The 16,199-nt window shown below is 39.2% G+C and overlaps 1 protein-coding gene across 1 annotated transcript in view; it reads right to left on the bottom strand.

The window, feature by feature from the left end:
* The window catches only part of rdh10b (retinol dehydrogenase 10b), a 53,246-nt gene that overhangs the window by 16,233 nt on the left and 20,814 nt on the right, over positions 1–16,199 (bottom strand). Inside the window, exons 2-3 of the mRNA XM_078216312.1 lie at positions 6,040–6,138; positions 826–971 (exon numbers count right to left, since the gene is read on the bottom strand). Of these exons, the coding sequence (XP_078072438.1) occupies positions 826–971; positions 6,040–6,138 (245 nt within the window). The remainder of the gene's footprint in view (positions 1–825; positions 972–6,039; positions 6,139–16,199) is intronic.

Here is a 16,199-nt window from a genome sequence, read left to right as displayed (position 1 = left end):
TTTCAGAATGCTGGAGGCTGACATTCATTAAATATCAACTTGTCAAGATCTACTCTGGCACCCAAACATATGAACAATGTAGCACTGAAAGATATGCTGATGTTTTGAGAGGGATGGTAAGATGGAAAGTGGTAACCTGAACTGTGTGTCAGATGAACCAGTAAACAAGGTCCAATTTGCTTCTCAGTGAATGCTTATTTGAAAAGAATCAAGCAATTCCTAGAAATTCTTTGACAACATTCCCCTTTCAACTGGTCATTCATCTTAATGCCTGTAAAAGGGACCGGGTATGATACTCTGTCATAGTCGATGCAGATGCGATGGGCTGAATGGCCTATCAGGATTCTATGGTTAAGAAAAATGGGCAAAACCTCTTTGTACAGAGTAGCCATGAAAATTCTAATATGAAAAGGCAGTGCTGCATTTATTCCGAATTTAAAAACACAACTTTAAAATAATTGGAAATAAATACAAAAAAATTGTTTGTAATGTGACACTCCAAAAACTGTTAAACACTTGAGCTACACATTTTTACTTTACCCCCCCCCAAAATACCTTTTCCTTCCATTTGCCAAACACTTTTGAGGGGAATAAAAGGAATACACCCTGCACCATACTGTAACCAGCTGTATTAAGGCTGGGTACACATCGTAAAGTGGCTTAAAGTAAACTAATGATATACAAAGTGCTCGGTCAAATTTCCTCAGAAGTTAACCCCTCATTCCTCTGAAGACAAATAATTTTTTGACCACAACAGACTTTTAATTCAGTGATTAAATATACAATTTAAACTTCATGCACTCAACAGGTCATTATTCACCTCACCTTATTCTGCAGCCACGAAACATGCCGGTGTCCACTAAATACGGACAGACAAGTGTCATCTTGATCCCATCTTTCTCCGATGCCTTCAACTCATGGCTCAAGGATTCATGAAATCCTATTGCTCCAAATTTGCTTGCACAGTAATCCTAAATGACAGGATAAATTTATAGTTCAGAACAATTTCTACTTCAATTATGATCAAAGCCATTGATGCACATTTGATTCATGGGCAACAAGTTTGCCAGTTGTGTGTGAATAGTACTGATCTTCTATAGCCAAGACAGATAATGCTTCCATTAGTAATTTTGCCACTTACCAGATTGGGCGGTTTCTGGAGGAAGGGGTGGGAGAATGAAAAATGAGCAGAAGCATTTGAGCTAGTCATATTTGGAAGTGCTGAAGCAAATCAATTTAATACATGTCAGTATTTTGGAATCAAGCATTTTCCTTTACATTGGTCATGGTCACTAGTAGTGAATGGAATTTGAATCCAATTAAATGATTTTATCAGTAACTGAACAGGTATATATGTTTAACAATTAGAAATCAGTAGGGAATAAAAGAAACAAAAAGCAATAAAGGCTTCTCCAAGTATATAAAAAGGAAGACAGTAGCTAAAGCATTGGGGATAAAACTGGGGAATTAGTAAACAAGGAAATGCCATTGTTATTTCTGCCAGCTGTTCCAAAGACTTCTCCTTTGAGAATCTTTTTGCCATTCTAGATTTTTGGTTTTCATTCCAGCTTTATCATTTTCAGCAGCTTAAACGATTCTCAGTAAGTTTGAGGCATCCTGTTTTTCTTCAGAATTACATTTCCCGATATTTGCTGCAAGTGAGAAAGAGGAGCTTTGTCCTCACGCTTCACTTAGTCAGGTTGGTCTCTGACCAAAGTCTTAAATTTGTTCCAGTTCTGTAATCACACCACTCATGGTTTCAGTATCTGCTCAGCTTGGAAATCCTTTCCTTTTAATGCCCCCTCTTTACTAGTCAGCTGGTTCTTCAGCCTAACAATCTGTTTTCATCTTATCTTTCACTTGGTTCTGCTGCAAAAGTGGGAGTGAACACTGATTGTCGAATTGGAACTGTAAGTTTTTATTAACAAGTTTGCTTTCCAATTCTTAATGTGCATTTTTGGAAATGAATTTTTCAGTTTTCTAAATGTTCTACCATTTTCTTCAGCTCTGCAGTTTTTGTACCTCTTTGGCTACCTCCTGGAATATTAAACATTGCTGAATCTTCTCTAAAAGAAGAACCAGTTGGCACAATGACATTAAATTTTGCTTCTCTTCATGATTTTCCAGAGAAACCAATGGTGACTCAAGGGATCTTTGGAGCATGTGAATGTCATTCAACAAGTTTTTTTTCTTTGTGAAGCTCAGTTGCCTGATCCTGAGATTTCTCATAATTCAGTGTTCGCCTTTTTTCTGCTGTTCAAGGTAGTCTTCAGCAGCATTAAGAAATGAACGGGGCAGCACTGCTGCCTCAGTGCCAGGGTCTCTGGTTCAATTCCAGCCTTGTGTCACTGTGTGGAGTTTACACATTCCCCCCCGTATCTGCATGGGTTTCCTCTGGGTGCTCCAATTTCCTGCCACAGTCCGAAGATGTGCGAGTAAGGTTGATTGGCTATGCTAAATTGATTCTAGCGTCAGGGGTATTAGCAGGGTAAATGCATGGGGTTGCAGGGATAGGGCCTGGGTGGGATTGTGGTCAGTACAGACTCGATGGGCCGAATGGCCTCCTTCTACTGTAGGGTTCTATGACTATGTATCCCTTTTGCATTTGATTGTGAAGAACAATTAGCTGTTCATTTTCTTGTTGACCTCTTGACAACACACACTGTGCTTTGTTGCTGGTGATAGTTCCAAAGCAGCTTTTCCTGAAGTCGTATTTAACATTGTTAAGCTCTCATGTTTGTCCAGGCTCATGTAATGAGCCTGTCAAGGCAGAAGCCTTGTATTTTTTCTGCCTGTTGTGCCTGCCTGTACTGCTGGTTGCGTTTTTCCACCTCATTTTTGATATGATCATTTTCCAGTGAAATAAATTAATTTTCTTTTTGCAGGTTGTGTTGCTTTTGCACTGCACCAGATAACATTCCTTCATTCACAGCCATCTGTTCACTCTGCACTGCCACCAGCTGTTGCAGTTTGGGTACTGTGTCAGCATTTTCAAAAGGTTGTGTGAAGTACTATATTCCTCACTCTGGGGTCTCCTTGCACTTTTGGTACTTTATTAGGGGTGTTCAAGACCTTTTATTTAAAGTCTGTGCTCTCCACAACTTGGAGTTTAAAATACTTGTCAAAGGCTTTTAATACCTCATGTGGTTGAGGATTCATCTATACCTTGTCAAAAATTTCACCAATTACAAGAATGTATTAACTTGCACTACCTTCAATTTCCTACTCAATTCTGATGTACTGCTGTAACCTAAAATTTCACTTTTCTATGATGCCCAATTTTGAGTCCAGGTAGGCAGAGGCATGAAAAGTAAAAAGTTTATTTATTAGTATCACAAGTAGGTTTACATTAACATTGCAATGAAGTTACTGTGAAAATCCCCTAGCCACCACACTCGTGCCTGTTCAGTATAGAGGGAGAATTTAGCATGGGCAATGCACTTAACCAGCACATCTTTTGGACTGTGGAAGGAAACCGGAACACCCAGAGGAAACCCACACAAACAGTAACCCAAGCTGGAAATCAAATCCAGGTCCCTGATGTGGTGAGGCAACAGTGCCAACCATTGCCACCATGCCACCCACCAAGCTCAAATTGGTTTGAGTTTCGAAAAATGATTTCAGGGTGAGCATTCAGCTTGGCTGAATGGTATGGCACGGACTCTGGATCCAGCTGCAGTGTTATTAGCATGCTCTGATTATTTTTAAAAGGCTCCTTCAACCTTTGTGAATTTTTCCTCACCCTTTGACACTGCATCCGATCAGGTTGGGCAGTGGACCTACACTTGCTCTGGTGGGGTCCCTTTCAGCTACAGTGGAATTTCCTTCACTTCCTCACCTGTAATTAAGCTTTTTAGGCAATCTCCAGTCCTGTCTTTGATTTAGGCACACAAAACTATAGCCTGACCTCAGCGAGATGTTTTCATTGATATTTTAGGGTTCTTCACCTGCTACCACCACCACCACGTTGTAAAAAGTTGTTTGGTGTCGGAGGTCTGGAGGCTTGTGTGGTTGAACATAAACTGTGTACTGTTAGCACACAACTATATACATGCTTGCCTCCAAGATACAGCACTATGTATTTTCTTCATGCAGACTTCTCTCCTGCTCCCTCCGCAGATAGTCTATCATGTGACTCTTTACATAATTTGGGCAGTACATTTGCCCATGTCGCACATTAACCCTTACTACAAATTACTGCACAAGGTGGGTGCTGTAGGGAAAAGAATAAATGGGCCCCTCAGGTTGGCAATTGTAACTAGTCGAGTGCCACAACGATCACTGGGGTCTAATTATTTCTTATTATCTAAAAGTTGTTTGCAAGTTTTCATGGGGACATCAGTAACGGTTACACCATGTAAAGAATGCTCTGGAAAGAGAAGTTGCTACCTTGAGAATTCCTTGAAAAAAAACTGAATATGGGTGGGCGTAAGTGTGTTGGTAACAGGTCAGTTTGTGTTAACATTCTTGCTGCTGACTGGTTGATTCAGTGGCATCTTTCTTAAGTGTGTCCAAATGTCACTGACTGGGCAGGCAGGAAAATGGACACTAGAATCAGTTCAGTCATGATCTTACTAACTGATAAGGGCAGGCTTGAGGGGCCGAATCTTATGATCTTACAAGATTTAAGTTGGATAATGTTTATGAAATGCTCCTGTGTCATGGCTGTTCAAAAATGATAAAAAATTCCACCCAAGTCAACTTTTCTAGTAGTTAGCATGGAGAATAACGTGCATTTGATGCACTATGGAAATTAACTAGATAAAAAGTGTGCTTCATAAAAAGGGAAATAAAGATTCTCTTTAATCATCAGACCCCTCCTGTATTTTAGACAATTTCTTAAATTCCTTTGCTTTGTTTATGTATTAGAACTCATTTTAAAAGGAGCTGCATTACATACCAAAATACTGATGAAATGGCAGCAAAACACACTAGGTTATATATTGGAATAAGGCAATTCTTTCATTGACAGCAACTTTAAAATCTGTCATCCAAAAGTTTGAATCATAATGACTGCAAGGTGTCAAATGAACTATAACTGGCTTTAGTTTAAGAGGAATCCAGGAGCAGCTATTAAGTTATTTACCCTCATCCTACAAAAGTCTGAAGTGTCCCATGAGAATATGAGAGAGAGAGAGAGAGAGAGAGAGACAGACACAGACAGAGCAAATGAGCATAAGACAGAGCATCATGTGAAAGAGCTTGCTGTCCTCCCTTTCCATATTCACTGTCATTTTTTCTTCTGCTTGGCTGAGCAAAGTTGTCTTAATTGAAGCACAGTGGCACAACATTGTAAATGGACTTGGAGTCGAGCACATGTAAACAAGAGAATAGCTGACCAGCTGTAAAAAAAAAGGGGCCCAATGCGAGGAAGAGGGAATCAAAAAAGACGAGAATATGACAACACAGGAGATGACTGAGGCATTAAAAATGGTGGACAGTGTTATCAGTTCAGTAACTAATTTGTAAATTAAGGAAATATTGCTTGCCAAACCTGTTTCAAAAAATTCAGACGGAAACACGGTGGGGGAGGAAAGAGACAGACTTGAATCGAGGTATACAGTTTCGGTGCTGAACACTATGTAACTCAGGAATGTTCAACCTTTTGGAGGTGGGTGGGGTGAATTCAAGTTTCAAAGCTTAGTAACTGAGTTCCATTGATTACTCAAGGACCCAGGAGGGAGAGTCTATGCAAAATGCTTCAAAATTTTCCTTTCCCCTTCACTGCTGCCATCGTAAGATCTTTTGGTCCCCCAAACCTATTCTATATGTTGCACAATGCGAAACAATATTTTAGCTGCTTAAATTCTAATATTAGCTATTTGCTCAATTATAGCAATATACTATATATTTTGACTAGAAAATATAATTGATATGCTGAGACACCAAGACATGATGCATTTCACTTCAAAAACATAATTTGGGTTTGTGGAATGATTTTTTAGATTTTAGACACTTAAAGCATTGCTTGTTCTTCAAATGAGAAAATACAACTAAAATTGAACATTTTTCTGGAGCAATAGTTAAAAATGTACTAACCTCAACACCAGCAGTGCTGAACAACCCTAAGGAACTTGCCACTGTCACAATATGTCCATGGTTCATTTCCAGCATCTTGGGAAGAAATGCCTTGGCAGTCTGATGAAGGAAAGTCAAAATAATTTTGTTTCAAGACCTACTACACAAAAAAAAAAAATCAGGAACTGTAAATAAGATTGTGTTCCCACAAAAAAAACCAAAGTTCAACCCTAAAGAGTCTCTTTAAAGCTGGGAGTATGTGATAGTAAAAAAAAACAAGAGCAGTGATTAAAATGACAATTATCCTCAGACATAGAAGAAAATAACTGCTCAAATCTTGGTGGAATAGTCTTAGAATCATCTGATAACAAAGACATAGTAAATAGTTCAGGTGCACAGTTATGTCTAATGAGGCATAATTTAGAATAAAGTATGCTTTTCAGAGTAATGATTTATTTACCAAACAAAAATTCAAGAAATATCTTCCTTCTCTATTCAATGTATCACAAATTTTACTGTATTCATTTCATCTAGAGTCACTGAAATATCAGAGAAATCAGAGTTCAAATATTAGCACGTAACATTCCCCTCCCTCCTTCCTAGCCAGACCTTAAGTTGAAGTTCACTATGCAAATGAAAACTGCATTAAGAGATAGTTACTTTTCATGACATTGACTCATTTATCTTGGGTGTTGTCTTCACCTTCCCAATACAAAAATTGGTACCCATCAGAAAAGGGAGTCAATTTCAATTTACTATAATGAATGAATTTATTCCATTAATTTAATGATCCATGTAAAAACAAGTTAGCAAGCCCAGTGGCGGTTGTTAAACAAAATGCTTCAGCTGTTCAGTTTTTTTTGTAGCTCCAAAGCTTTAAGTGCAACATATCCCAAATTAATTTTAAGTTTCAATATCTGCATGGAAAGGAGTTAGAGTTTGATTAGGGAAAAAATGGTTGCATCACTCTCCTTCAAGATAGAGAAAATTAGCAAAGGAGCACCCTAGAACTAAGCCTAGCAATTTCATTCAAAAACTACAAAGACTAGTTCTGGGACAGAAGGCATCCATATTCAACAGGAATGGGTTGCACATCAACAGGAATGCAGGGAGGTGTGGCTGGGGATGGGCATCAGCACATTAGAAGTAGAAAGAAGGAAGACCATGTATAAAAGGAATGAGTGTTGGATAGTACCAGAGAAGGAAGGAATACCATTTCAGTTAGGAGCAGACCAATAAAGGGTTACAAGGAATACAATGCACATACGCAAAACAAAATGACTGGTTCAAAATCCAAAAATGCTGGAAAACCTCAGCAGATCTGACAGCATCTGTGGAGAGAGAACAGAGCCAACAGACCTGCTGAACGTGTGCTCAGGAAAACTAGGGGAGGGGGGAACAAAAAAGGGAAGTGGCTGGTAGAATTGATCAGGGAAGACATTGTACAGTTGGAAAGAGGATCTCCTTGTCACTCAAAAACACATTTGTTTAAAGTTGAGAAACACTACTAGGGATGCTCAATGGGCCACAACATCATATGACAGATAGAAAAGCAAATCAGATGTTAAAGGGTTATAATGTAGTGATATCAGGGGAGGTTAATCACCCAAAGACAAATCAGGGTAATGTTAGAACAAAATAAAAAGCGCAGGAGGGGAAATACATTAAAATGTGTTCAGCCGAACTTTAAGCAGCATTACCTCAGTCCAATTAAGGAGGAGGTATTGCTGGGGAATAAGCTGGGCAAAGTGTCTGTTGGAGAAGTGGGTAGGAGTTAAATTGATAACCGAAACTAGCAAGGAAAAATTTAATATAGAACTTGGGGGAAGAGGGCTAATTACGAGAGGGATCTTGCCCAGAAAAATATGAAACAGTTTGACAATCTTCAAGGAAGATGCTTTCAGGACCAGACCAAGTACATTACAGGATGAAAGGCAAGGAAATAAAAGCCAGGATTGATAAGGAAAATAAGAAACCAAAAAAACAAAAAAAGGGGATAAGATATCAGGTGAATTCTTCAAGCAGGAGTCAGGTCAAAATTAATACGAGTTGAAATAGGAAGTGAAGAATAAATTAAGACTTGCATTGAGATAATGAAAATGGAATGACAGTCAAAACCCTAATAACCTACCAGTATGTAAACAGTAAGCAGGGTAGAACAAATTGGGGGCAAAGATGTTGATTTGAAAGAACTGAAACTCCTTTTCACTTCCCTTACTGTCCATAATCTTTTTCTTTAAAAAGGAAGGTGTTTAAGCAGAGTGCATGGTCAATTTAAATAACCAGCAACAAGCTTTTGTAAGTTTAAATTGTTATTTATTCACATTTTCGCCCTGAAAAATATAATGCTATGACATGCACACATGGAAAAAGTTTAAAGAGTTTGCAAGTTACAAACAAAGGAATAGTTTGCAAGTCATGTAATTGTCTTAGTAAAGAGGTTCTTTTCCACTTGTGTGGCTAGGTGAATTCAATAATCAAAGTTATATTAAATGTTGTTGCAGGATTCCCGCGAAGATGTGGATTTTTCAGATCATAAAGTTAGTTAAGTGTAGTTCAAAAGGCTGGTTTTCTGTACTGGTGTCCCTCAAAACAGGTTTGGAGACCTTATGATATTGCAGGTCCAGTTTAAGCATAGATGTTGCTGCTGCTTCTCATTGTGGTGTTTGCTGACTGCCTGGTTTCTCCTTGGTGCTTGGAGAAGCTTGGTCATCTTGGTCGGTTTTGATCAGGTGAACACTTCTGTTGTTCACCCAGAATTAAGTTTGAAGCCATTGCTATATAATGGAGGATGGATGGTGATCATTCACACCAACTCATGATGATCTGGTTTCTCCACGGCGAAGTTTCAAGCTCAGACAAAAAGTCCATGGATTTTATTGCTTGTGGACTCACCCAAAAACTAAGTGTTAATTCCACAAATGGTTTTGTCTTGATATGTCCAAAGAGGGTATTCTACCCATAGTCTTTCAATTAGGAACTTCCCAGCACCCGAGGTAGTTGAGTTTATGCAGAAATTGTAAAGTTACCTGAACATTGCCAGCCATGTTAGCAGTAGTTTAATGTCCTTTTTTTGTTTTAAAAAGTTTCAGAAAAGTTATGCGAATACAGTCCATGTTTAAAGTTATGCATATGGCATGCCAAAATGCTCAGAGGTTAGAATACTTGATGAATATTTTGTTTTGGTATTTTCAAAGGCATGGGATGCTGACAAAATATTGTTCAAAGCAAGAGGATTGAGATAATAGGTGAAACCTGATAGTCAGCCTTTCGATTTACATCCCGTCTATGCTGGTGTTGGCAAGTCCTAGTTCAGGTTCCTAATGGAAGTAGGGGATCAAGATAACAGAAAGGCCTTCCAAAAATCCTCCAATCTTCATTAGATACAGGAGAGGTGCCAGAGGACTGGACAAATGCTTAATATGACCTCCTTATTCAAGGGTGCAAGAACATTCCTGGTAACCAAGGCAGTCCATTCAAATGTGGGCAATCTCAAGAAACAATCAGGAGAAAATCAACAGCACTTGGGGAGTTTGTTAATTAGGGAGATCAAGCAAGGGAATGTCAGCATTGATTGCTCATCCCAAATTGCCTCTGAAGTTGTGGTGAGCAGCCTTCTTCAACCACTACAATCCAAATGGTGTAGGTACACTCAGGGCTGTTGGGGACAGGATTTCAGTTTTTTTGACCTATTGACAGCAAAGAACCAGCAATATCCAAGTCAGGATAGTATGGGACTTGAGGAAACCTTGCACGTGTCTGCTGCCCTCAAATTTCAAGGTGGTACAGGTCATGGGTTTGGAAGCCTTGGCAAGTTGCTGCAGTGCATTTTGTAAATGGTACACACTATTGGCACTGTGCATCAGTGATGGAAGGAGTGTTTAAGGTGATGGATGAGACCCTGATCAAGCAGGCAGCTTTATTGCTGATGATTTTGTGTTGTTGGAGAAGCACTCATCCGGACAAGTGGAGAGTATTCCATCAGACCCTTAACCCAGGCTTTGTAGATGGACAACAAACTGGACCAGCAAGAGGTCAGAGGCTTTGAATTTTGCAACAAATAACTGACCACCTGACTCCCCAAATGCCTATCCCAAGTCAAGTGTGTGATGGAATACTAATTTGCCTGGATGAGTGACGCTCCAACAGTGCTCAAAACTATCTGTTCCGAATCATTAAATACTGATCGTGCCACGCGACATTGAATGTCCATGTGAAGCCAGGATATCATCTCCACAAGAATTAAGCTGTAGTTATTGCTACTGTGATGGATATTTGCATCCATAACAGCTGGGCAAGGACAATATCAAATAGGCTTTTCCTCATGTTGGTTTGCTCACCATCTGCAGGCCCCATCTGGCAGATGTTCAGGATTCAGCCAACTCTGGTCAGCCATGATGCTACCAAAATACTTTTATATCGTAAATGACTTGGATATTAACATGGGGCAAAATTTAAAAATTTGATGAATCCAAACTTGGAGGTGTGATAAACAATAATGATGATACCAACTGACTGCAAGAGGACAAAGGGCAGCAGAATAGGCAAGATCAGGGGTAGAAATTTAAGTGCAAGATAGTGCATTTTGACAAAGAGACAGAGGTAGTACAGACTTACTAGCACAATTCTAAAATGTATGCAAAGGCAAATTGAACCTGGGGTTCATACACATAGACCTTTGAAGGTGGAAGGATATATTAAGATTAGCTAGCAAAGCATATGGGATCAAAAAAATAAAAGGCAGTGTTCTCAAAAGGAGGGAAGAAAAAGTCCATTTAGGCCACTAGAGTGTTGTGTGCACTTCTGGTAACCACAAGGTCATCAAGAGGGCCCAGAGATTTACTGGAGATGAAGGAATTTAGCTAAAAGATTGGGATTCACCTTGGAGCAAAAGGTTGAAGGAAGATCAAATGGGTGTATAAGATTATGACCGGTTTGGATAAGATGGACAAAGAAAATCTGATCCCATTAGCAAGGACTAGTGGACATAGTGGGTTTAAAGGTTTTAAACAAGAGATGCATGGAGGATGGATTTCTTTAAAAACTAACATGGTAGGACCTGGAACTTGTTGCCAATGAGAATGATGGTGAGAGAGAGGAGCAAGAATTTTCAAAAAGGAAATAAACTTGAAAGGCCATGGTGTTAGAATGGGACGGAAAGGATTGTACTGCAGAGCTGGCATAAGGGAGCCAAATGACTCCCTCCAATGCTACAACATCCCAAAAACCTACACAAACACAATCTATCCTTTAACCCCAATGGAAATCAAAGCAAGCGGGCATGCTGAGTAGCTTTATTGGATGGGCAAGTGAATATTTAGTTTTGAACACATCTTTAAAATCGTGGGTCGGTGTCATAGTACACAAGCAGCTACAACATTATTTTTCCCCTCATGTTGATGTATTTGGGCGTTTACATAGTCTACCAAATGGACATGACTAATTTAATCTGTGCTCTAGTGATAAATACATCTGTCATAATGGTTGGAATCATAGATTCATACAGTGCAGGAGACAGCCATTCAGCCCATCAAGTCTGCACTGACCACAATCCCACCCAGGCCCTATCCCATAACCCCATGCATTTACCCTAGCTAGTCCCCCCTGACACTGAGGGACAATTTGGCATGGCCAATCCATCTAACCTGCACATCCTTGGACTGTGGGAGGAAACTGGAGCACCCGGAGGAAACCCATGCAGACACAGGGAGAATGTGCAAACTCCACACAGACAGTGACCCATGTTGGAAATTGAATCCCTGGTGCTGGTGAGGCAGTGCTAACCACTGTGCCACTCAAATGTTATTAGTGAATCTACAAGTATCCCCAATGAGTAGGGCTGAAATACATGGAACATGTGCCTAATATTTAGAATTATGTACATGTTAGAGCCAGCTATACATTTCAATATTAGGCAAAGTAATTTCAAAACAAGAAAATCAAGGCCACATGGATACACCAAAGCTCATTTGCTCCAACTGAGAATCCAATTACATTTTGAATGATGCAATACCAGTTTCAATTAGATCACTCCGATCAGAGGGGACAGTGAATATGCAGGTTAGCATATAAGTCAACTTGATGCTTTGAGAGATTGAGCCTTCAAAGTGAAATGCCTGTACGGGGATGGATAATTGCCATTTTCAAATGGCATCTGTTTCTGACGCAAGATCTCTGCAACATATTGAATTTTGTCTCTTGATCCCAGTTTAAAAAAAGATAAACATGCCTTTGTGGGGAGAAAAATTGAGGCAGCTATCACAAGTATAGCATGCTGTGGCTGACAAGGATGTCAACCTATACAGTGAGTATATGCCTAAAACCAGAATTTGTTTGGGACTGAAAGAGGGTCAGTTTATACATGTCAGAATTTGCAAAATAGCTAAACATCATTTTAAAAGTTAGGCAAGGAGACCAAAGAGGGAGACTGTTATGAATAGCATTTTGGTTGTGCATGTTGCTATCTATTATGTTGTTAGGAGATGGTTAGTTTGAGGGACTCCTGATAGCAAAAACAAAAAGTACATTGAATGAATGTACATTTTTAGCATTAACCGATTACATAGCATTACATTAAATTGGACTCTGGTGTTGTTAGCAACTCCTGGTATTCTTGATCGTGAGCCTAAAAGCTTGGCAACAGCACAAAAATTGTGAAAATGCCCAAGAATTAAATTAAACGGCTGAGCCAAGAAAAATAGTCAACATTCCAGTTTCCCTACGCAAGAGCAAGAGATGGGTGGGTGCAGGTAGAGGGAGCAATGATTAGACAAATCAGAAATCCCATACGATAAAAACAATCCCAGACATTTACACATGGCTATTAAGTTAAACTTACTCAGAATTCCCCCCCCCCCAAATTATATCTACAGCCATTAACTAGCATCTGCTAGTTAAGGGGTAGCTAGGCTTTAAGTACAGCAGTAGTTTGCTAAATAGCGATATAAAAAAGTCAGATACACATTGCTGTATAGATTATTAGAGCATATATACCAATTCAGCAAGATGTTACACAATCTGAAGTGAAAAGTCATAATTCTTGTATTTTCATTTGCACTCAATAGAAAATATTAGGAATTGCCCAGGGTTTGGGGGGGGGGGGGGAAGAAAGAGGGGTGGCAGTTGTTTAAAATGCAAGGAACAGCCTCACCCCCATAGCTTTATAGCAAGCAGAAGGTAGATAGAAAGAGCTGATTACAGAACTCAGCTGGGTAGAACAGAGACTAAAATAAAATGATGGGAATCATAGCCATACCCACTCTTCTTCATAGTTTTCACATACCTGCATTTCCTTGTAGAAGACATTGGATGGCAAGTCATGAATGAGTGAAAATTCCTCAAGTTTAAACACAGGAAGGATGGATATTTTGGCTTCCAATATTAACTCCACTCCTTTGCTCCTGATTCCAATCACCTCCCCTGTCAATAGTTTAGTCTTAAGTCAGGTTATATAAACTTAAATTGTTCAGCCAAAATCCACAATTGGCTGCAACATTACTTGCCTCCACCCCTTCATATTTCAGTCACCTCTAAACTCAACATTCTCCTTTGCAGGCATCCCATCTTCTGCCTAGCATAAACTCCTAGTCAGCTGCTCAAATACAAAAGTCTCAAAGTGGAATGAGGTGAGGCAATGGAGGGATTTACAATTATGCGTGCACCTACTTCCACATTAACCAATTTACATCCCTCACCACCTCCTAAAATTACCATTTAATCTGTGCAATTATCCAGACTCCAAACACAATGTTTATAGCTTTTGTTCTGCTATTACAGTACTTTTTCCAAAGACCTCAACTTGTTCATTGCAAACTCGTTAGTTTTGAAACAGAATGCAGTAACTGAGCATCCTCAAATGTTGAGGTTTTAAAGTATTGCATTTAATTAGGTTTGCAACTTTTAAAATATCCCCATTAGCACCTGATTGGAATAAAAACAAAAAAAAATTCAATTGGAAGAGGAACAATGTTTATAATGTTTCAATTTCTCTAGAGGAAGAAGCTATTTAAGATGGTAGGGAAGACCAGTTTTTTTTTCTGGGCTTACCACAATAATGCAGTTTGACAGTTTTTATTTAGAAAATTCATATTTAAAAACAATTCACATTTATATAGCACTTTTAACATGTTAAAAAAATGCCCAAAGGGTCTTCACAATAGAAGTGGTGCTTCCTTTGGAAAATGTCAAGAAGATTCTATGAGCAACACTTTCAGCAGATACAGAAATAGGAGTAAGGGGGGGTTTAAAAACTGCTCGGCACAAAAACAGGAATTCTTTTCCTTCACAAACCTGATGACAAAGGCCAGGTGCACCCACCACCTAAACAGCGAAGACTCCAGTTCATACATTTGATTTGCCATTATTCAGTACTACAAAAAACAGAAGTACAACTGGATATGTTCAAATAATTTAAGTGGGTAAATGAGCAAAGAATGGTATCTGGTCATTATTCAGTGTCCCCCATCTGGATAGAGAACAGGCAAGGGCAATTTCAGATCAGAGCACGCCTAAAATTAACTAGCTGTACAGCTGTGCTGATATCATATTGCTTAAAGAATACCTACTAAAAATACTGGAGGACTGTGGAAATATGCTAACATAGCAGTACAAATTAAAAACATACCTAATGATACTGGATGCAACATTTGGTCAGACAGCAAATTTAGGGGAAGGCAAGTGAGGTGTATGGGGAAAAATGTTGGTCAGATTCTATAGTACAGGTGTTGAAACAAAAGAATTATCCCGATCTTAGCCCAAAGTGTCAAATTTGTTAAAATACCCAAATGATGCTCAATGTCAAATGATTCATTATGAAGACTGTCTCATTGCATGAAACAGAACAATGAGACCGTGGGAAATGATGTACTGCTCCAAGGGCTTTGTTTTTCACACTTAAAGCAACAGCGGATCACACTGACAAGTGAACTATTAATCTCTGAAGTGACTAATCTGCAGTTCTGACCAAAAAGTAAGATTAATCAGTATCTATTATGAAACTCAACCAACCATTCAAATCTCAAGAGGGTTACAGAAAATAATAGGAGCAGATTTTGCATCAATTGTGCACACATTTTAAACAAAGCTTCAGATTTTCGCTGCCAGGTTGGGTGTGGAGATTGGAGAATTCCTGGCTCTGGGAACCCATGTCCAATGTCTGCTTGGACGTCTGATTTTTTTTTGGGGGGGGGGGGGGGGCAGGGCACCTTAGCTGTAATGAGTAGTTGGAGGAAAGGGGCCCAGCACAAATCAACCATATAGCCCTTCAAGAGGTAGGCTTTCAGTGGCAAAGTCCCTGTCCTTGCAAGAGATATTGCATCATCAGGAGTGTCCAAACTGTAAATGTTGCCCTGTGAGCTGACCCATCACAGGTTATTCTTACGGGAGAAATGTCTTTGTCACTGTGTAGTCAAAATGCCCTCTACTGAACCACCCAAATGGTGGGGTAGCTGGTCCCATCCCTTCCCCCATGTCACCTTGTGTGACATTCTATGAATAAAAATGTAAAGCAAGAAAAGTCATGAGCTATTCAGATTACAATACTCTTGTGTGCTTACATGTACTATTGTTAATGATTACTAGTAAAGTTGTGGCAAAAGCTTGGATTTCATGGGGACCATACTAATTTTTAATAAGTGTGTAGTCACTACTTGAATGGAGAGCCAAAAATGTAGTGGCAGCAAATTATGATGGACTGAATTTGGCAAAGTAGAAGGAATATGGCCCTTCAATATTTACAAATTAAAGCAATTAAGTGCCGCCAAAGCCAGTTAGCCTAACGTCTGTCCTTGGGGAAAATGCTGGAATCAAAAATCAAGGTAGTAGCAGGACATTTAGAAACTCATAATAAAACCTGCAAAAAAAATGATATTCAGAAAGTTGCTATACAAAAGGTTGCTCATGGATGTTTGGGGTAAATAGACTAGCATGGATAAATAATTGGCTAATTAAGAGAAAACAGCTGGAATAAACAGGTCATTTTTCAGTTTGGAAAAATGTAAACAGCAGGATGCTACAGGCTTCAGAGCCACGGTCTCAACTATTTACAATCTATGTTAACAACTTGGATGAAGGGACCAAATGTATTCTAGCTAAATTTGTTAATGACAAAAAAAATAGGAAAGCAATTTTGCGTAGGATACATGGGGACATAGCTAGGCGACAGGAATGGGCAAAACGTTGGC

Source organism: Mustelus asterias, chromosome 7, assembly GCF_964213995.1.
Source record: "Mustelus asterias chromosome 7, sMusAst1.hap1.1, whole genome shotgun sequence".
Taxonomy (NCBI): Eukaryota; Metazoa; Chordata; class Chondrichthyes; order Carcharhiniformes; family Triakidae; genus Mustelus; species Mustelus asterias.
Note: the sequence above shows the minus strand (reverse complement) of the source record. Positions and strands in the feature narration are given on the sequence as shown.